Source organism: Psittacula echo (assembly GCF_963264785.1).
Source record: "Psittacula echo genome assembly, chromosome: 1".
In the NCBI taxonomy this organism is placed as follows: domain Eukaryota; kingdom Metazoa; phylum Chordata; class Aves; order Psittaciformes; family Psittacidae; genus Psittacula; species Psittacula echo.
Genome location: NC_137735.1, coordinates 64,064,221 through 64,086,966, shown reverse-complemented (window position 1 = coordinate 64,086,966; position 22,746 = coordinate 64,064,221). Strand labels below are relative to the sequence as shown.

The 22,746-nt window shown below is 36.8% G+C and overlaps 1 protein-coding gene across 4 annotated transcripts in view; it reads right to left on the bottom strand.

Moving 5' to 3' along the window:
- Nucleotides 1-22,746, bottom strand: part of LRBA (LPS responsive beige-like anchor protein) — a gene marked incomplete at its 5' end in the record, with an annotated part of 401,371 nt that overhangs the window by 293,426 nt on the left and 85,199 nt on the right. For 3 of the 4 annotated variants that reach the window (XM_080629345.1, XM_080629347.1, XM_080629348.1), the window contains 5 exons: nt 242-375; nt 612-690; nt 8,881-9,014; nt 19,759-20,197; nt 20,833-21,001. In XM_080629345.1, the coding sequence (XP_080485471.1) occupies nt 242-375; nt 612-690; nt 8,881-9,014; nt 19,759-20,197; nt 20,833-21,001 (955 nt within the window). The remainder of the gene's footprint in view (nt 1-241; nt 376-611; nt 691-8,880; nt 9,015-19,758; nt 20,198-20,832; nt 21,002-22,746) is intronic. The other variant, XM_080629346.1, reaches the window with a different exon arrangement.

Here is a 22,746-nt window from a genome sequence, read left to right as displayed (position 1 = left end):
CAACAGCTGGTCCCATGTAATGAGATATAGGAAAACTATGAGATGAAATGGAGGGAAAGAGGTGGCAGAGATGGCAAAAATGAGGAGGCAACAACGATTAAAGACAAAAGGAAGGGGAGGTAGTGAAATCCAGCAGAAAGCACCATGTCAGAAGGTGGAAAAAAAGTTTGAGGCATTAAAAAAAAAAAAATAAATAAACAAAAGCACACATCAAAAAAACTTCTTCAAAATGGAAACTTACTTGTACCTTCTATCAGCAACTCCTGCCCGTGGCTGCCCAAAAGAGTCCGAGAAAGAAAGGGAGCAAAATCCACAAAAATCTCTCTCAGAAGTGGGGCAGCCTTTTCCAAAGCATGTTCAAGCCTGTCTGTAATACTAGTAGAGAGATACAAGTGATTAACAAAAAAAGGAAGTTGCTGAAATTTTATACAAAGGAGTATAGTTTGTGGCAATGTTTAAGTGACATACATGCATATGAAGGAATCGATAATCCTTCATTAGGTACTGAACACCAGCAAAATGACATTCGTAAGAGATGCAGAAATAGAAGATGTAATAGCAAAAATGTGAGCCAGAGCACAGCTGTTCAGATGTTCAACTGAAGAGGTTACCTCATATTTGAAGCAGAATCCTCAGGCACTGAAGAAACTGTAGGGACAGATGGTAATTTTGAATTAGATGATCCCTTTCCTACAAGAGAAAGTGATAAGTAAGTTCATTATATAAGAAAACATGCCAGAGGTTAGACGACTTGTCCAGAAAATAAAGCCTAGAGCTCAATCTCTGAGAAAGTATGGTTTTCAAGTGTGTATGAAGACTAGGGTAAACCCTTTCACATGTTTGTATCTCAGACTTTTTTTGCTGGAACTCCTATATACTTACTTTCATATTTACCAGGCATGCTATGGCAAGCTTTCTACATTTTGTTCTAGCTCAAACAGAAAGTAAATCAAGCAAGCATTGCAGTTTGCTTCGTGAAGCAAGTCAGATTAGACTGCAGTGATCCTTTCTGACCTTATAAGCCATGAGTCCCTCTGAACAAATTTAAGAACACTTACAACCTTAAGCAGTGAATAGAAATAATACTTCTGTAAGGTACTAATATACACTAATACAACTAATACATAGCTAAGTGGCAACATTTTAAAGCATCTCTTTTGGTCACTGGAAGTGTTCACCCAATCTCAAATAACTTGCACAGAAAGCCCTTAGTTTTTTCTCTAAAATTAAAATATATTTGCGTCAAAATGAAGCAGAATACAAAATGAGTGTGTATTTTCAACTGCCTGGCTTAAATTTTTTCAACACTGGGACTCTGTCAAAGACAGCTATGATAAAATTCTCCATTGCACTGCCAGCATCATTAGCATGATGGCAGTGGTATAACCTCATTTATGAGTTATTAACTTTGCCACATCAATTATTCAAAGGTCGATAGGGAAGACTGGGTCATTTATGTATCCTACACTTACAAAAAAAAAAAAAAAAAAAAATGAAAAGGAATTGCGTTATGTCAAATTGACATTACACGGCTCTCATAAGCAGAGTAGGAATCTGTAAATACTAAATTCTGCTGCTCAGTATGTAAAGAGAAATACAACTTCCATACTCCGGTATGGATTGGTATTAGCAATGTTGAAGAGGGGGTAAGCAAGACAGTCAGAGATTTCACAGATATTTGCTGCCAGGATAGGAAAGGTGACTCACAAATCTTGCATTGCATTCCAAACTGTAGAGAGGAATGAATCTTAGCAGACATTTCTGTGCATTTCCCAGGAGCATGACTGCTTCTAGTCCATCTGCAATCCTATCTCTTCCCAGCCTTAGACCCTGTCCTATTCTCTTCCCTCTCACCTCACCAGTTTCAGACTGTTTTGCTGCTGGAAAGGAGGAAAGGAAAAAAAAAAAAAAAAAGCATGAAAGAAAAGACTTCAGTTCTCACATCTACCTTAGCAAATACGTGACCCTTCTCAGAACTATAGCTATAGAAAAATACCTGAACATCCCACCTACACTGAAGTGAGCTCAGTTAAATGCCACCTGTCTGGAAATAAGCTGCTAAGATCTTGAAAGTGTCTACCAAAATGCGTCAATTGCAACTTTTCAAAGTGTTCTACTAGATTGAAGTTGAATAGATTTGCAAAAAGATGGCGAAGACAAATCCCTAAGATACTAATTTTAATTCTCCTGTCAAATTTCAAACTTCTGCTCCAAAGTACTGGCACATAGAGCTTCCTCCCAGAAGTGCTGAGGGTTTGTGATCTTGTTTTGTTGTTCAGGGTTGGTTTTTCTTTTCCTCTATCTGAGGAAGATGCTCTTCTCTAATCTTGCTTCAAAGGCAGCACAGAAACTAATAAATCAACACATCAAAATGCTGGAAAGTTTTGCTAATTTCTTTTTCTTTCTTCACAGGTAGGAAAAATATTTGTGAATGGGATTTGCTTATGCTTTTCATAAATCCAATATGAAGCTCCTGTTTTGACTTTTGTACAGGATGATGAGGTCAGAAAGAAATTTGGAGTGGGCTAGACAAAATGAAGGACAAGAAAGAGGGGACAAAGCGTTAGCTGAAAGCAAAGTGGAATCTGAATCTTCTGGACAAAGTTCCCTAAATAACTTATCTAATAAAGGCAAATCAAAGATGTATTTCTGAAAATTTCAATGGGGATGGCTAGATTCTGTAAATATTTAAAATATTTTCATGGGTATATTACCATCTCTTTAAGATCTCGTTTTACATAGTCAAACCACCAAAAAGTACTCCCACAGGAAGAGCAGCCAAACAACATGCTGAAAATGAGAACAGAGCTCCCTGTAAAGAAAAACAAAACAAAGCCCACAAAAAGCAACAAGACCTATGATTCAGCAGTCCCAAAGACTTCAGTTGTTTGTGGAATACTTAACAGCTACAGTCTTTGGTTTTGTTTTGGTGTAACTTGGGGATTTTGTTGTTTGTTTTATTTTGTGGGATAGGTTGGGTTTTTGCTTGGCTTTCTCTTTCTGCACACAATGGCACTGGTAAAAATGGTCAGAGTGGAAGGCAAACGAATTACTGACAACACAGATAGGACATGAATATTTTTCCTCCAGAAATCAAACCAAATTGTGCAGATTAGGCATAAATGTAAAACACTATGAAGTTTTAAGTTAAAATCTACCTTTAAATATAGACATAAGAGAAAAGGCACTGATAATTTGAATTTGACAACAGTATAAGGCAGGCACCTACATAAACTGATGTTCTTTTTGAAGATTATGCAAGGATATTTATGGCCTGAATTTCTTCATGCTTCTCATCACCTAAATCCACATTCCAAGCTCAGATATACTTCCCTAAAAAGGGTGAATCTCAGATTTATCACAGCTGAGAATTTCAGGGTTGCGCTTTTTTTTTTGTTTGTTTGGTTTTTTTTTTTGTTTTTTTGTTTTTTGTTTTTTGTTTTTTGTTTAGAAAAGATTTGGCATAATGATTTCTGCAATCAAATTTTGTTTTGCAGAAGTACTTTTTTTTTTTTAACTAAACTCAAACGTAGCTTTTTTTTTCCTACTATGTTTCTGGTTTTAGTGAAAAAAAAAAAAGGAAAATACTTCAGTAGCGTATTTTCATCCATGACACACATGTGGGTAAGTGCAGTAGCTACTTCAAACATGTGGAACTAAACTGACTTATCTCTCCCTTATCCTTTCACTGATAAAGTGGCTCCTTCAAACTGACAGTTTTACAGACATTTGCAAGAACATAAAAGAAAATGCAAATAGATCATCTGTCTAGCACCCTTACAGTGAAACCTTATTGTTTATTCAAGGTCCCCAAGGGTCTAAACAAATAATGTCTCTAGCAATAACATATGGTTAAAGAAACAACTTGTGCAAGATCCTTATGCTTTTCAATATACAAAGTACGCTTGGCAATACACAAGCAGTGCATGGTATACTTTGGGAGAATGAAGACAAGGTATAAAAAAAGAGAGTTCAGTTGAATTAAATAATCATACCTCAATTTTGCACAACAGGCCTACCCCACATAAATACACTGATGCCTTTTAAGAAAGGAGTATCTAAGAAAATAATGAGCTCATTCAAAAATACACTTCCAGGGCTGGAAGTGTACAATGCAAGACTACAATGAAAGGTTTTACAAGCTAATATAAGGGATCTGTTACATAAACACATCTGTAGGTTAAACCAAAACAGGTTTCATGAAGCAATGGTGAAAACTTCTCTAAAGACAAGCTGCTTTAAAACACTTTTTATACTAAAACAGTATTAAACCACTTCCATTGCATATCACTGGCATTCAGGATTTAAAAAGTACCATTCTGCTTTGTTAACTAGCCTTCAACTACTGTCACTGTAAACTTGGAATTCTCTTTGAAATCGCTACTATAATCCAATGAATTTCTTGAACTACCTTCTGCACCAATAGTAACTCATCTCACATTAATTTTTCTCACTTTAGCTTGTCTCCCACCAATTTATCTTATTGCAAGACATCAAGGTTATTTCCACATATGTATAAAAATCCACAAATACAATTCCTCTCCGCAAAACAAGCCAACTGCGGAAGAAAATTTATGTTTTCCTACATGGAGGACTAGAATTCAAGAGTTGCAGCTTTTTTATCTCCCATTCTTTCAAGCATCCACCTTCTTTTCCACCTCAGCCTTTCACACAGCCTTGTTTATGAGTTCACATTTTGGAGAACAGCTACGCCTCTGCTCAGGAGAAGCAAAAATCATGCTGGCAACTCCGTGTGGATCAGAGGCAAAACAAGTGAAGTTCAAGGAACTTCAAGTAAGAGGGGCACCACTTACTTCAAGTAAGCAGGCACCAGAAATGGAGCGGAACTTCTCAGTGTTTTCTACACTCAAAGTGATGGTGAAGACAAGATGCAATTCACTACTGCTTCCTACAAAAATTTCTCATAGTCCCTCTTTAAAAAAATTGTATTGAATAAACATTTTCAAACTGAATAGTGAAACCTCAAAATTGCATTGTTTAGCACGAAGCACTAATAAAACACATGCAAAATCCCTGAAGTACATAGAGAAACTCAGAGCATCAGAGAAACAATTCAAAAGAGTTCACACCTCTTCAGAACATTACAACAGTAATCAGTGAATAATTTAAAAGGAAAACTAAGAGACAAAAGTACAAGCATTCCACTAGCATATTAATAACAGCTCAAGACAACTCTGCCAAGTCCTGCCTATCCAAATATTAGTCCTGATATTAGTCCTGCCTTTCCAAAATAGCCCTTCCTGGACACAGTATGTGTAAAATCTCTACATCCAATGTCACATTCAGCCTATGAGCCAATCCAAGGAACAAACAACTCAAGTAAATTCCCCCTCCTCAGATTATTACTAATAAATACGCTCTTTTGCTCAATACCACTCTCTGTAAGAGACAGTCATTGGCTCAACATGGGCCACAAAGGTGTTTAAGTTTCTCCATTGATTCCAAGATCCAGTTCCAGCAGACCAACAACCCAAATATCAGCCATGAGGAACAAACTGACAGGCAAGTTTAGACCACAAGGGGCACATTTGTATTCAGGAAAGTCTTTTGGTTCTGTAAAATTCTACCCTGCAGTTTGAATGAAGAAAAGTGAAAAAAACTTCTCCTGCGAAAAGGCCAGGCTGTCTTGAGGCCAAAATATGTTTTCACCCTCTTTCAAAGTATCAGATGAACAGAGTGAGCTCAGATGGTTATCCTTCCAACTTGTCAACACTTTCTATTTGGTAGGCCAGGACACGTCACACCCACTTGATATGAGCTTAGGACAATCCTAAGGGTCAAATATCTGAGATACTCACAGACTTTGAGCTACAGACAAGATGCAAACTTCAGAAAAAAATACTGGTAAGGGGGTTGATCAAATCTGGGCAAACACAAATGGCAACAGAGGCATCTGGAACCACACAGACTGACAAATATTTCAACACAGATCCTACCTTGACCAAGCAATTCTGACATCACATCTATGGGTGGAGGATGCTCACATGCTACATAAAACTTATTTCCAAATTATGCTTATGTACATATTACAACTAAAACACTATTACTAAAACTATTTCTGTATAATCCCATTTCAATGTCTGTATTTCCCTTTCACTTCTGTTTTGAACTGACTCAAGTCTCCACAGTATTGTATGTTATTGTATATAACATATACATAAAACGTATATGAGGTTCTGTTTGCTTGATGAGTTTCTAAAAAATATCAAATGCATACAAAACTAATTTTAAAAAAATCCTTTGACTTTACAAAAAGAACAGTTGAAATGTGTTTTTAAATATAATTCAATAATGTTTACATAATGATTAATAACTAGCTTTCATATGAAATGCGAAAAAGCCCCAAATTCATACTCACTACATAAACCCCTAGTCTCTGCACTTTTTAGAAAAGGATTTTTTTTCTTAATTACAAAAGTAATCAGACTTACAACTAATGTTGGCTGAAAAAAAAGAGAACAATACTGATCTTCTTCTGTATGGAAACAAAAAGTAATTAAAGACCATGCGATTTGAACTTGGGAGGGAAAATTATATACACTGTATTTTGGTTTTTATCAGAAGTTCACTTATTGCTACTTGTATCTTCAAATAAAAAAAGGCCTCATACGGATCTATTTCAAACTTAAATGTGTGCAATTTACTTGGGCAACTTAAAGGTAAACTATTCCAATACTGCAAAAATTTTGTTTCCATGCCATTATTTTACTGGGAAAAAAAAGAGTCTCAGGTTTTAATCTGTTTAAGGTATGATTTCATTTATTCCTTTACTTTTTCTTTTTAATTAATTAGATTGCCAGTCTAAACATGTCTACTATTTTTAATCCTGATTAGTTTCTTTTTATGCATATCAGTTCAGATTGCACGTCCAATTTTTGCCAAAAATCCCAGACATGCTAGAAGTCACACAGCTCCAAACTATATCAGTATTGTTTATTGTCTGGATTTCTTATACATTCTACAGGCACAGGAGCACTTATTTTTTCATCTATATGTTCTTAGAAGATTGAGTAAATCTGAAAATCAGTGTTCATCTCTTTTGTTTCTACTAAAAGCAAGTGAATACTGACTTCAGAAATGTAATATTTAAGCCAAATCTAACCTGGGTACACCAGTAAGAGGTTAACAAATTAGCAACTATTTTAAGCAATTTCAATATAGTTAGGTTTTCTTAATTCTTAAAAAGATTAGCTGCTCAGAGCCAGCCTTCCCCAAAGAACTGTGAAATTTTAAAAGCCAGCTAATTTTCCCAGTCCCAACATTACTCCTAGGCTAGTACAGTGCATTTTCAGTGACTAAATGGTTCCTCCCTTTTGCAAAGAGTAGCTTTTCCTTTACCTTGGCAGAAATAAAACGTTTATGATTTTCCCAAGAAATGCAATGGGCAGTTGAAGATGGCAACAAATATCTTCCAGACACATGAGTCCTAGAGGACATGACAACAGATTGCAAAGACTGAGGGGGAAAAAAATGTAATTTGGATGTAAGTTCATAAAAACAGGAAGCAAGACACTCAAGCATCGAAAAGAAACACCAGTAATCAGGCACAGATTGAGATTTCCTTGATTAAGATGCATATAAGTTTTAAGTCTTATGTTAAACTTCATGGGCACAATCGTAAGATTCTATACAGCCTTGTGACTTAAACATGGTTAAGTAGAAAAGCATGCCTTTGACACAGCATATAAGGTTAAACACCTCACACAGAACAACCAGCGAGACTAAGGGTTCAAAGAACCACTTGCTTATAAACAACCTCCCCAATTTTGTCTCCACTGAAAAAACTGTCCAAAGCAATTAGCTCAGCATCAACACTGAAACTGACCTAAGGCTAAAGCTATCGGAAACATTTGTATATCATTTTCAATCCTATTTAGCACTAACACATATATCCTTGGAAAAACACCCTAAAACTTATAAATAAGTTTTTATTTTACACAACAAAATATCTGTAACAAAAAGTAGTCTTTCAAATATACCACATTTATATGAAATGTAAGTTAATATAATATACCTGCTTTACAAACCATGAGAAATCTTGAAACTGACAAATGTTGCTCATTTACACTTCTTCTTCTAGATGAGGGCAAAAGGAGAACCCAAAAAAAGTTCAACTATTTTTTTTTTTTAAACACAACACTACTGCTTGTTGAGGTTTGTGTTTTGTTCTTTTTTTATTTAGAAACAGTTTATTCTTTACATTTGTGTAGCTACAGCATCAAAACTAGGAATAATAAAATTATCTGGGGATAAGCTCTCAGAAAATATAAAAACATGAACTCTTACACTCATGAACCCAAAAATCTATAGGTCCAGTTTAACCTAGAGTCACATCTATTTTCTGGTGAAGTATGAGATAGTGGTCCTTGTTAGAGGCAAAGATACCAACGCAGTCCTGCAAGCTGCTGCGACAAAGATACAAAGTAGTATGCAGGATACAAAGGTCTCAAAAGCTCTTTTGCCTGATTTGATAAGCTAGGAAACTCCAGCAGTTAAATAAAAAAATAAGTGTAAAACCCCCTTTTCCCAGATTATTGTCACGTTTTCCCCTAAATAAACACAATCAACAGTAAGTATCAACATTCTTAGTATAAGTGAGACTTGTACACAGACTGGTCATATATATATACACACTAATCAGTATTACAACAGAAGGCAGCTAATGACTTAATGTCTGAAAAACAGCTGTTCTTGCCCTACAGGGTTTTGAGATATGGATAAATATTAAAAAATCTCAACTTCACATAACAAAACCTACATAATAAGAACTTGTTAGTTTGTACTCAGAGTGATGGTGAGGGAGGGAGAAGCAAGAGAGGAAGGACTGAGATTTAAGTTGTTTAATTTCCCCTTACTCACCAGGAGATTCTCCTGACAAATCCGGGGCTTGGGCTGAATCTAAAGAAGAAACCACACTGACAGCATTTGTAGGAATACCCCCAGCAGCCGTAGATGAGGAAATGGTTGATTTCTTTGGTGGTACTACAACACTCCTAGGTGAAGACAAATAAAGATTAGTAAATAATACTGTATGAAGGTTCACACATGATGATCCCTATTTATACATGTAGCACATCCACTTGTGTCCTGCAAAAGTACTGCTCCTCCTGTTTTCTTTTTTCCTCATCTTTGACAATCTACCTCAACCTAAACAACACTTTACCCTTGTTCAGTTTTAATGGTACACTTTAATATCTCATCCAGAAAACCCTTGACAAATGAGCACAAAGATCAGCAGAAGTGACCTGTAAGTATGTTTTACTTTTTACCTTAATTTCCCTAAGATTTGGTTTTAAACTTCAGGCAACTATTTACAAGAGATACCACAGCATTCAAAATGAAAACACCAAGATAAATTATCAACACTGAAGGTTGCCTTGACAGTATCTAATGCAGAACAGAAGACTAATTGGAGAAAAATATACTATTGCTAAAAATATCCTAACACATAACCATATGCACAAACATTCACACATCTTAAAAGTATGGTTAAGGCATGAATTTGAGTAAATCTTATATGGGTAAAACTTGATTTACAACAAATCAAAACATTCTTTGAAGACCGAACCTCCATCTTTCATACAGGTTAAATGTCAGGCCTTCCAGTAAGCATTAAAGATTACACAAGAGGAAAAGATGCGAAGTGACAAGTTAGGCGTGGAGATTTATCTCGCATGTTACTAAGACATCTATTTACACTATACCAATTTCAATTAAATTGCAGTACTTTATTCCAAATACCTAAAAGGCCTTGTTAAGCCTACATTAAAGGCATTTTTAATTGCAAGTTAGCTCCATAAACATGCAAAAACCCAGCTAATGAGGTAAAGAGTACAGCTGATATATAATGCACTCCCACAGCAGCGCTTACTTTTAATTACCTGGTGTTAACCGTAAGCCGAAAGTCTTCAACATTCAATTTATTTAATCACATCTTTTGTTGACAGTAATATAACTACACACTGAAAGTATTCCCTTAATAGCTTTAAAATATGCATTTTCTAAATAAAATAACTTAGAAACTTGACCCAAATTCAAGGGTGATAATAACAACCAAAGAAGAATATTTCTAAAATAGCTCTTTCTAGAAGGGGGAAAAAAGGACTGTTATTGGACTCCCTTCTTTAGTCCAAAGGATGTCACAGAAGCTAGACCACGTTACTGATTAAATCAACCCTCCTTAATGGCAGGAGTAGGCACTCACCATACTTGGAGGCAGTACATGTCATATCATTATAAGGGTGACTGCTAATGTTAACTATACACTAAAAAAATAGAAGCAACAACACCTGAGCCCCAAGTCAAGATATGGCACCTAAATGACGAGTTTTGCTCATATGTTCATGTCAGTTTCTCTGGAATATGAACAGTGAACAAAACAAAACAAAACAAAAAAAAATCATTGTCCTGGGTTCAGCAGTAGCAGTCATTTTTCCTCCTTCTTAGTAGCTGGTGCAGCGCTGTGTTTTTGACTTTCGGCCTGGGAACAGCACTGATAAAACCGATGTTTTTAGTTGCTAGTCAGAATGTTTAGTCTGACCAAGGTCTTTCTGAGCCTCATGCTCTTCCAGGGAGGAGGAGAAGCCGGGAGGAAGCAGGGACAGGACACCTGACCCAAACTAGCCAAAGAGGTATTCCATACCACAGCACGTCATGCCCAGGATGTAACTGGGAGTTACCCGGCAGGGCTAGTTCAGTGCTGGGTGGGGGCAAGCTATCGGTCGATGGGTTGTGAGGTGTTGTATTCTCTTCCCTTGTTATTTCCTTTATCATTATTATTATTGGTGGTAGCAGTAGTGATTTGTGTTATACCTTATTATTCAGTATTAAACTGTTCTTACCTCAAACTGTGGGAGTTACATTCTTTTGATTCTCCTCCCCATCCCTCCAGGAGTGGGGGAAAGAAGGGGGGGAGTGAGAAAGAGACTGCGTGGCTGACTGGGTTTAAACCACGACAATCATATATATAGACGGTCTTCTAAATTATAGCCACTTTAACAATTGCATTACCCCGGTATAAAGAGGAGATCTCTCGCTCGAGATTCTGTGACATTCACTGTCTGGAAACTTACTACTAGTATTCTATAACATACATTCAAATACTTGGAAGGGACTGGGAAATTAATACAAGTTTACTAAGCACAAGATGCACCCACATGTATTAAGGTCAGGCTGGATGTGATTTTGGGCAACCTGATCTAGTTGAAGATATCCCTGCTTATTGCAGGAGATCGGACTAGATGACCTCTGAAGGTGCCCTCCAACACAAACTAAACTATTCTATGATTCTGTTCTATGGTTCTATAACTTTGGAGCATTTCTCAAACATTCAGCACTGAAGCCCAGGTGTGCTCGCTCCTTTACAGATTTTAAGTAGAGGTTTCCAATTCAAGAAATACCCATCGATAATATTAAACCCAAAGCATACAGCTATTTTACAAATAATGCGTCTATTCATGAGCATTCTGAGACCAGTGCATGAGCCGGAAATATTTCTTTTCACAGCCAGTAAGTTACAGAAACAATTATCCATTTGCTGCTAATACACACACAACTATATTGGGTGTAAAGTGACATGTGAGAATATTCAGTGACAAATTCTGGCACACGTATAGATGGCAATAGTGTAGATATAGGAAATGTCTGTTCAAAACATATCATTAATGCAATTAATTTTAAACTGGAACACCCTAAGTTACCTCGAGGGTAAAAACAAATCTTCTAGAGAGGTTTTCTATTTCCAAGGCTTAAAGTCAGTCAAAATTCTCTCAGAACATCAAATCAGAATGGCTGTATCCTCTGAATGTGTATGAATGCTACTGATCCCATCTCACTGACTCTATTAAGAGCCTCAAGAAATACAGGTAGTATTTTAAGTCATAAAGGGCAAGCAGGACCCACACACTAAAAAAATTATGCAATTAGCTGAACTTTGACTGATTTTATATATTAGAACCTCCCCCTTTCATATGAAAATAAAGACATGAACATGCTGGAAGGATCAGGAAGGAATTTTAGAACAGGAGTAATGTTTATTACTGCAAGAAGCTCCTCACAGGCCAAGTTAGAGTCTTGGAACTGCATGGGAACAGGGAAGCCTGTGTGCAGATGGAGCTGTTACCTCAACACTGCTCATCTGCAGCTGACGAGTGGACACAAAAAAAAAAAAAATCCCAGCTACAACAGCCTTCCATTTTCTGTGCTGTTTCTGACACACAACACTATATATTATCATTCCTTCCTGTAAACTTCTGCTGACCTTCAGAGTGCTTAAGCATAGTTGCACTGAGGGAGTAGTTTCAGCAAGTTGCCAGAGTCTCTATAGCTACCCCAAGGAGAGGTGCATTCAAGCAAAGGAATTAGACATCTGAGACAGACAACTGTAAATGACCGTAATAGTCCCTTTTGCCTTTTAAGATCTTTTGTATACCTTTCCATCTTCAATTCTGTACAAGTCTGGGAATGTAAGTACATCTGCTACTCTCATCTTCAGTAACTTACTTTCTGTGAAGTACATAAAAAAGGAATTATATTCTAACACTTCTACCATAATTTTCACTATCTAGTAACGGCATTCACTTTAAGGAAGATACTCTGATTAGTAACACCAGGAATATGGCATTAACACACAGCTGCAAAGTACAGCTTTTAGCAGGCTTTTGGTTTTGGGTTGTTTTTTTTTCTAATTACCCAACACCATTCCTTTTGATTTGATTCAAGGAATAAAAACTACTACGTACAGGTTTCAGATTTTGAAATACAGGACGTATGCTGCCTTATAAACAGTACATATGGGTGTACGCATGTATTTCAGACACAGTCACCACATGCTTTGAGCAAGAGACACTGACTCTCACGAAGTCTTCTGAGAAATTTAGGTTGTTTATCATATCTCATTAAAAAAAAAAACAACAACAACTTTTAGCTAAAAAAATCAAAAATAAGAAAAAAAATTACTTGATAAATTCTGTAATAATCCCCATAGTTAAAGGTCATGTTAGATCTTGGTCCCTACTGTTACAAGCTTGTTTAAGGATTCAGAGTGTTCATGATGCGACACAGCTGAAGACTTCCGCTGTGTTCGATAAATATTCAGTGAAAGGCAACAGTATAGGGGCTGAAGAAACTGCTGCTTCACATTAAGAAAAATATAACCTTGGAAGAAAACAGAGGCTTTGAACAACTCACTATAAAGCTGTTTTCTAGCCTCAGACTAATTCTGAGCAGAACTTAAGACAACGATCTGCGACAGTCAACTGAAATGATTCTGATTTTTCTGGCCAAAATAAAACAAACAATATTTCCTTCTCCTGACAGCTCTGTCAGTCTGAAGCACACAGCCAAGAGAAACACTGGATATTGTCCAAAAGCATGATGTAAAGAAACCCTTAACTCTGAATGTACTTTCTCTCTGTCTTCTGGTCACTTGCCATGACCTTCTAATTCAAAAGATCCTTAAAATAGTTCAGGAACAACAAGTCAAAACATTTAAATATCTTAATATGATTGCTTTATAGCTACACACTGCTGCATTAGTTGTAATGCAATGTTTACTACTGTGTATGTCTGCCCTTTTAACAGTGCAATGGACCAATGTTACAGCTGCAGGATTTGTTTTAGGAACTTCCACTTTCAGGCTTTTTTCAAGGTATGAAAGTACGGCTCAGCAATCACATACAGATTCATATTTGCCACGTACTGGAAAGCAAATGAACATATTTGAAGCATAAGCATTAGTCATGTTTGTTTATTTATATTCTGAAATTCCTGCATCTTTCCTTTTTTTGTGTAGTAATATGGTATTTTCTCTGAATATTTAAGTGGAAATGCAACTGTGTTCGAACAGAAATACTTGCCATTGACCATCAATGTTTCTTCACATTCTTCTTTCAAAAGATTATTAAACACTAGTATAAGGAAAATGAACGTAATTTGCAGAAAGAATGAATGACAGAATGGAAAAAAAAAATCAAAATTAAGTATTCTAGTAAATAAACTATGTGGAGAACATGGAGTGTTTAGTACATTAGTAAATCACGTAAATTTGTCAGCGAAGTGTCTTAAAAATTAATGTGCTCTCAACTTCTCTCCACTAACAGGGCACTTGCTTTTAAAGAGCACAGAGATAAGAATCTTTTTTTGTAGCTAAACTGATAAGCATTTCTTTAATATGCTACACGTGTTAAAATATGCATCAGTAAATGTCCTTACACTATATTTCCCCAGACCTACAGAATTGCATACTTTTAAAAACATCTTTTATCATGCATTAATTTGGTCAGAATAACAGTGAACATTAAGCAAACTCACACAAGGGCAGAGATGTGTCATATGGAAGAAAACTGTCAATACGTTTCACTCAACATTCACATTATCACACCATTTCAATTAACGCTATGCTTCTGGGTTACATTTGAATATTATTACATCCGCTATCAGAATACTCAGATACAGGAGGAAAAAAATAAAGAAAAATGCACAAAAAGTATTCTTACAGTGTATTTCAAGCAGACCTCAAGCACTATGGTAAAAATGGAAGCTTAGTTGCCTCATTTACATGACTGTCTCAGATGTTGTGCCTTTTTTAATTTAAAATCAAATATTTAAGGTTTAACGTAGGAATTTACAGCACATGAACTGATAACACAGGTCAGGCATAGTGAGAACTAGCCACCATAAATACATCTTAGCTAGAAGGTCAGTGTGTTATTAGTCCCAATTACGCTGAAGCGTGTGGCAGACAATTATTCACTGCTGAATGAGCACAGACCACTGAGCTGAACACTGACTTCCATCACAGACAAAGGCCTATGCAATAATCATCTATTCTGCCAAATTCTATAAGGATTTACTTATTGAGCACTTTCTTGGTTTCAGAGCACTGATTCTTCTGTTACAATATAAAGATAGAAAGTAGCTATAAATATCTCCTAAATTTTCAGTACTTTTTCCTAACTCTTTTGCGTTTGTTTTTTTTTAAGTTGGCAAGTCCGCAATTAATTTTAAATATATTTCAAGTTAGAAATATTCCTTGGGTGCTAGTCAAATATTCCTAATACAACAGGGGCCAGGCCAAACTGATGACCTCACTGTGATTTAAAAATACGTACATGAGCTCTAATTCCTCTTGACATACAAGAATTTATACAGATTTAATTCCCAGCATTCCATTTTTTAGAACTGAACAGCAACACAGGTGACAAGTTGTCTGTTTCCATATGGGATAAGGTTTTAGGTCAAACCCAAAAGAAATCAGTCTTGTTCCAGGCTACCAGAATGATGCCCACTGCAGGGCTCCCATTTAATGAGCAAAAGACCAGAAAAGAGGGTGAGACTTATTTTTACCTCTACTTTATGAACTAACAAAGAAGCTTGCCATGGCAGTGTCCTTCTATGGGCTCTGCTTCTATAGCTAATACCCATTCCTTTATGTCCTCCTTGAAATACCCAAGGAAGAATAAAAGACACTCAAAACCACGAGAGAACAGGGGTGTGAGGGAAGAGAGGGAGCAAGGAAAAATATATGATAGAAAGAATACAACCAATTTTGTAAGATAACTTTAAAATCAGCTCAGCAGGGAGAAGACTTCAAATGGTTTGCCTCTTAAGTGCCTGCAGAATGCTAATAGTTGCTGTGCCAAAAGAGCTGAGATTCTCATCACAGCATACACGCCTTGATCCACAGATCCCCTACTTGTATATTCTTTCTCTACCTGTACCTGGCAGACTTAATCTTGTCAACGAGTTTATTATTTTTACATTTGAGGACCAAATCAATGAAGTCTAAAATGTATGCATTCCACACACAAAAAAAAAGGACTTTGATTAAATTTAACTGAAATATCACGAACAAACATTTCAAAGATACATGCACGCCACTGACTGACAAATGCATAAACATAGGCTGAGGCAAACTAAGCAGCTTATAGACAACGTTCCAAAAAGATACACTGGCTTTTTAATATATCTCTTCTGTAAGTTACAGTATAGCTTCAGATTTAAGCTCTATGGTATAAGACCACGATTTAAGAGACTACATTCCTCTGAACCCTCAGCATCAGCTTCCTATAACAATATGATTATTGAATGTTTCCACAAAGAGCATTAGAAGCCAGAAGAGACCACGGTTTTATTTTAAACTGCACAGTAAAAATGGCAAGCGATAGGTTATAGGCTCTATCAGACTAATTGAAGAAAAATGCCATCTTTTTTTATCCTAAGCTTTGACTATTTTTATTTCTGTTTCATTTAAATTTGCTTGCATTAGCGTACTCTCCTCTCCCCCTCTCCCTCCCCCCTTACAATATTACTACTAAGAAAACTGCTGCTTTAGGACACACAGAAACTGGAACTTTAATTCATGTCTCTATGGATCTTGGGAAAAAGCCAATGCAAGTCTTGAACTTTATCATGATAAACCCCTGGCACCCACTAATCACAAGATTGTATCTTCACATAAGATAAGGAGAAGATTTTTGGCATGGGAATGAACACATACACCTAGCTGTTTGCAAAGGCTTGCAACCTGGCAGCCTTTCAGTAAGGTTTCACTCACATAGCTGTTACTGTATACTCTCCAGCTATGGCTGGGAAGTTGATAATCCTTAAGATATGAGGAGAGTTTTGATTTCTGACACAGCATTCCTGAGATAAATGCAGGATCAGAGAGATGCTTTGAAATTCCCAGAGATACCTTCTCTAGGAAACTGCTACATGGGAGCAACTTTTAACAAAGTGTCTTTAAGGGTGGAGGGGAGTTAACTCACAGAACTTGTGTTTGCCATCAAACAATACATTAAATATAAGCCAGACACAGAAAATGAGAGCATCCCAAAGCCTGTTTTTCCAAACTTTTCTTAGTATTGTCTACCGTAGAGACAGGAACTACTATTTCCAACTCTATTACAGTTTCTAGTAAATGTTTTTCTTTCCCTAGAACAATTCCTTCCCACTGCTGTTACTACGTATCATTTCACAGCATAAACTCGTATATTAAGCAGAATCACACTATATAAAGATATAGTCACCTTCAAGTGGTCATAAAACTTCCCTGCCTATATATATAATTTTAAATATATTTCATATACATATTTTGTCTTTTTGATTGATACATTAGCTAGTTAGCAACATGTCTTACCAATACTTATCAATGTATTTACCATAGATACAAGATTTTGCATGTCATTGCTAGATGATAATTGAGCAGAAGTAGAACTTCTACATCTGTAAGTACACTTTTGTCCACCTGACATACCCACAAAAACAAGCAAGTGAAAAATTACGCCACCTAGAAACACAGAGCCGCTGACATACTGAGGTCACTTGCAACTGCTGAAGGCCAAAATATTTTATACTAGTCCATGACCTTTTCTTTACATATTTAGCTCCACCCACTAAACACAAAAAGTCATGGGAAACTAATACCTACAAGTTATCACTGTGGACAGTCCACATGGCTACCTAAACCAGTACAATGCCTCTTGACCTCTGCTCTTCCATTCACAAGCCCGGTGCCATCTACTGCTTCAATTCACGCACCCCTTTTTCCCCTCTGCGTGCATTCCTTTAGCAGACTGGCTTCTTTTCAGTATACTAACATGGAAATTAGGCCTCAAGGTTAAGTGAGAGAATGTTAAGAGCTGTGGGGAAAGGAGAGAAGAGTCCATCTAGGACAGTGCAGCGCTAGAAAAGTAGAAAAGTAGAAAAGCAAGTAGTTCAACTTCTCAATGACTTGCTTTACAAAACATACTGCAATAAGGGTGATTTTTTGTTATTTGAGTGACTTTGTAACTAGACAGTAAAAAGAACACAGAAGTGCAAGTGACTGAAGGGCTGCTGCCAATGCCCAGTATTCCACAGCTGCACATGTTATCAAATTAAATCACAGTTTCCTCTGATAAGAAAGTTTTATAGGCATAATCTACCTACCTATGTCAGGTATGAGGAATGCAAGTACCAAATGATTTTCTGCCTAGTTAACCTGCTTTACACCAGCTCAAATCAGATTTGCACAGGCAGCACAAACCTTCAGTTTTAGCAACAGCTAAAAAATAATTCCTAAATGCAACATGTACTTCTGCAGTAGATGTCCAGACAAATGCTACTCTGTGGTTCAAATCTCTATCACTCTGCAATGAACAATAAGAATTTCCTGAGGAAAAACATCAGTCACAAACTGAAGCTTTGTGCTATTTCACATCAACTACCCACTTGCTGTAAAAATCAATGAGAGGCCTCAACGGGGAAGTGCTAAAAGCACTTGAGAAGCAGCAGGGAGAGAGGTACAATGAATTCTTAATACAATGCCCCTCTTCTCCCCTTTTTCCCCCTCTGCCTCCATCCTCCTATTGCTCCCGAAACAAGTCCTCCTGTTTAGTATCATAGGCAAAACACAGTACTTACTTTGAGACAAGAGCAAGAGAGCTAAATGCTAGCATACACCATCTGTGTCTAATCTAGCCAGACAACCCACACCACCTCTTCCCCCAGCACTGATACAGCAATCTGAGTTGTGAACACATGCTGTGACAGCTGCATCCACTCCCTGGAAGAGCTGCACTCCTTTCCCGGGGCAGCTGAGTTTGCTAGCTTAAGCAAGGCAGCCATACACAGCAAAGACATCAGAGCCAGAAGTAGTTCAGGAATATGCAGAGGATCAGACGCTGGCACAGTAAGAGATCCACTGCCAGAGAGATCTGGATATGACTAAGATTTTCCAGAGGCAAGAATGCAAGTGTTACAGCATTCTGTCTTTCATCCTCTGCTTTCTTTGTAGGTTTTGGGAATCTCGGAGAGGTAAAAGTAAGTAAACGTAGTAAAAGACAACATCATCTACTGTTCTTGGGAAAAGATGAGGAGATAATGAGACTGAGATGTAGGGGTGACAAAAATTATCAGGAAAAAGGGACTTCAATCTAAAAGGAAAGCAAAAAAGAAACAAAGCAGCTCCTTTTTAAATGCATCACAGCATTTGAGAGAGGCATATACTTATTAAAATTAAACAAAATTTTAACAGCTATTATAACAACAAAGCAAATTAACAGCTTATACTTATCGAATTAAGCCTGAAAGATTTAAAGTAGACTTTCAGCACCAGAAGGCAGAACACAAATGCATTTTCATAAATGAAAACGGGAATATTCTATAGGTAGAAGGACAGCTAGATGAGTACTCAATTGGTTTTGATCCATCTGTAACTATTATTAAACCAGTATTCTTTTGCAGGCCTTCAGGAACAGAAACTAGACACACCTTTGTGATCAATACACAAGCTAATCTACACGTTATTACTTCAACTTATTTAGTGTCCACTTTATTTCCTTAAAACTTTAAGTCCCTTAAAACTAACTAAATATGATAGTACTCCAGCACTCATCTGCAAGTGCTGCAGTTAGGAATAGCAGAACAAGAAAGACAAAAGAACAGTTACACCCTTAATCTTTACTTTTACTCTTGCAGTCATTTCTACGCAATTTATTGGCCCCTATTCCCATATCACTTCTGAGCTCTACCATGCATATGGACAGGAGAGTTTACTCTGATAAAGAGGTGCTGGGTTCAAAACCTTGAAGAATAACCCAACCACCAGTTATTTTTCATTTCCACAGTAGCATAACATAGCATCCTGATTATGTTAAGTACTAGATGACACTGTACATGAGATCTGACTATTTTTCTGCTCCTTACAGATCTCTTAAGCAAAATAAAGTAACCCAAATATTTTAGAAGTTACATTACCTGTCAAAGGAATGGAACTGTACAGGCTGCTCAGCAGCTCCATCACCAAGAACTCCAAGGAAGGCTGGTGGCAGAAAAGCAGAATCCACTGCAGTCCCATCAGCTGGTGTGCTTACCAAGCTTCTCAAGATATCCTTTACATTGACATTTTTTGCAGCTGGCACAGAAGCTGCAGGCTTATTATCCTCAGTTCCAGTCCCACTTCTGCCCTCCTGAGACTTATTTACTTCTAATGAGAGCGTGCATAGTACTTCACTGATTGCATCTGGACCTGTACTGACATTCGGAGGTCCTGCTTCAGCAACACTACTGGAACTGTTTGTTTGTCCCGAAGCTGGTTCCTCTCCAAGACCAGAATCCCTTCTTTGTACGGATGCTGTACTTTCTGAATCTTCAGTGCAGGCTGAAGTACCAAGAGCAACAGATGGGTTTTCCACATCTGTTCACGCCAAAACCAGAAAACACATTTTAAGTCCATTATTAGCAGAACTGTATTCAACACATTGCTCCCAAGAAATAACACCAATAGGTGACAAGTGAAGTAACACAGCTGTATTTCCTCTTGTCTACTTAGAGATTTAATATTATCTCTAACTATTTCATTGGAAACTTAAAACCAAAAAATTTCCTTCGAATTTCTAAGAAGCCTGAAAAGTTTTAACACTGAAAACAGAGAAGGGAACATAAGTTATTGACTCAAAAGTCAAATAATGAAAATTAATTCACTGACCTAAAGAAGAATAGGAGAAAGAAGTCTCCTAGTGGAAACAAAAAGCTGCCAGTCTATGCTTATGCATACTTAACACAAAACAGTAATGTTTCTGCAACAAACATTTGTGAACACTTCACTACGTCAGCAAGATTAACTAGGCCCACACAGCAAAATCAACCTATAGATCAGGTTCTTCTCACATCAAAGATACACACAAATACTGAGGCAAATTAAATACTACAATGTTGCTTATTTAAATGGTTATAAACCACACATTTTTATATGGTTTTACATGGACTTCTATAGAATTTTAAGATGCATATGCCACATTATTTCATTTGGCAAAATGTTTAACAGTTCACCTGTAGCAGGAGCTTCATTATTTTCATTCCCTGATTCCTTGACTGACTGGCTATCGTTTGGTCGTCTTTCATTCTGGGGTTCCAGGATATCTCTGTATTTTGAAACCATGAGCACAGAAATAAAATATACAACAGCCAAAGCCAAAAACTGAGCCTGTTTACTATCCTCCTGTAAAAAAAAAAAAAAAAAAAGACACACACACAGATTTTTCCATTACAATTTCAGCAGCATGTTTATTTTTCTGTAAAGTATGCCCAGTGCTACCATAAACAGACTGAGAGTAACCTGATATGTCAACAATGGAAGAACAATATTCTCTAGTCACAGTTTGTCTCACCTATAAAGCTGGGGAATACAGCAATCGTATACAAGTGGCACTAATCCTTTCATTTTTCCCTTATAAATATGACAACTTTGACTAAGATTGTGTGTTCTGCCACATGCTTGGAATTAGTGCAGGGACTAGTGATTCGGTCCCCTTTATTTATTTACAGGTGTTTCCTCTATTGCATTTCCTCAAATGTGCCAAGATATTAACAGCATTTAGTGTGAAGTGCAATCATGCAGGTGTACTCAATAAAACTGTAAGAGCATTTATCAACTGTTACATATTAATGAAGGAAGCAGAACAAATTCCAGAACCAGCATTAAGTTTTACTTCATCATCAGATTGTCCAGAATGGATGTACTGTACTATGTACAATTTAAACAAGAATTGGCAAAAATGCATTTGCATTTCAGCTGTAACTTTAAGAGATTTTAAGAAAATCGTCAAAATAAATATTTACGTGAACTATGCCAGGTACCTCCAGAGAAACTTCAGCCACCCCTATTGAAATAAAGAGCCACATGCCAGCTCTGACTAGACATTATGATTTATCCTAAGCCTGTCCCTTTTGGTGGTCAATAAAAGAAAAGCTTTGTGCACGCTGGATCACAGGAGAACAGTATAGTTGGATCCTCAGTGACTAATCTGTGTTCGGGGGTTTTATCCCCCATTTAGATAAAGGCTCACATAGCATTCAATTCTTCCAAGTAGTTCAAGAAACTAAGTTAAAATATAAAGCTCATTTTATCATGATTGTAGAGCCTATTGAAGGCCTATGTTCCATGAAGAGTTCTTTAATAAGCTACAGTGGAAGAAGTTTGTGAGAAGTTCTCTATTAAGTACAAGGTAACACAGCTGGATCCTATCTGTTACACTGAAAAAAAAAAACCAAAACAACCTATATACCCGATCTTGATGCAAATCCTTAACTTTCGTAAAACAAGAGAGAAACAGGAGGCTAGTAACAGGTTAGCATCAGGCAAGCACAGTGTGAAATTGTTTGAAGTTCCCTATGAGGGTAAGGATTCTACAGAATTTTCCTGCTAGATGAATTTTTGCAAGACAATTTTCAATTGTACTTAATAAAGTTGTGAATTTTAACTATCCCTCCCTTATTTTTTCTGCTATCTTTGTAGAAGTCCTTGAAATTAAGTTTAGATACTACTGAAAGTACTACTACTGGTGGTTAAGTGGAACCCACCTAAGTTTCTCCTGCACAGGTTCAAATTACACCAATCACAATTCTATGTGCTGAACACAATGTAAGAAACTGTATACAAACCAAACATAAAATATTTAGATGCAAGCTTAAGCAGAGCTCAGAAAAAAAATATTCCAAAATACATCTTTTAAAGTCTACTTTTTTCTCTACAGCTCAGCGCAGTAGCTAAAAAGCAGAGTTATTGCATCACTTTATTTGTGAAACAGAAACCCAATGGATTAGAAAAGCAAAAAGCATAGAGGTTGTATGCATATGCGTTATTTAAAAGGATAAATGGTACACAGAATCTGCTTGATTTTGAAGATTGCATCATTAGGATTATTTTGGTTGCCGCCAGTATGGAAGATTCACTTCCTGTTAATC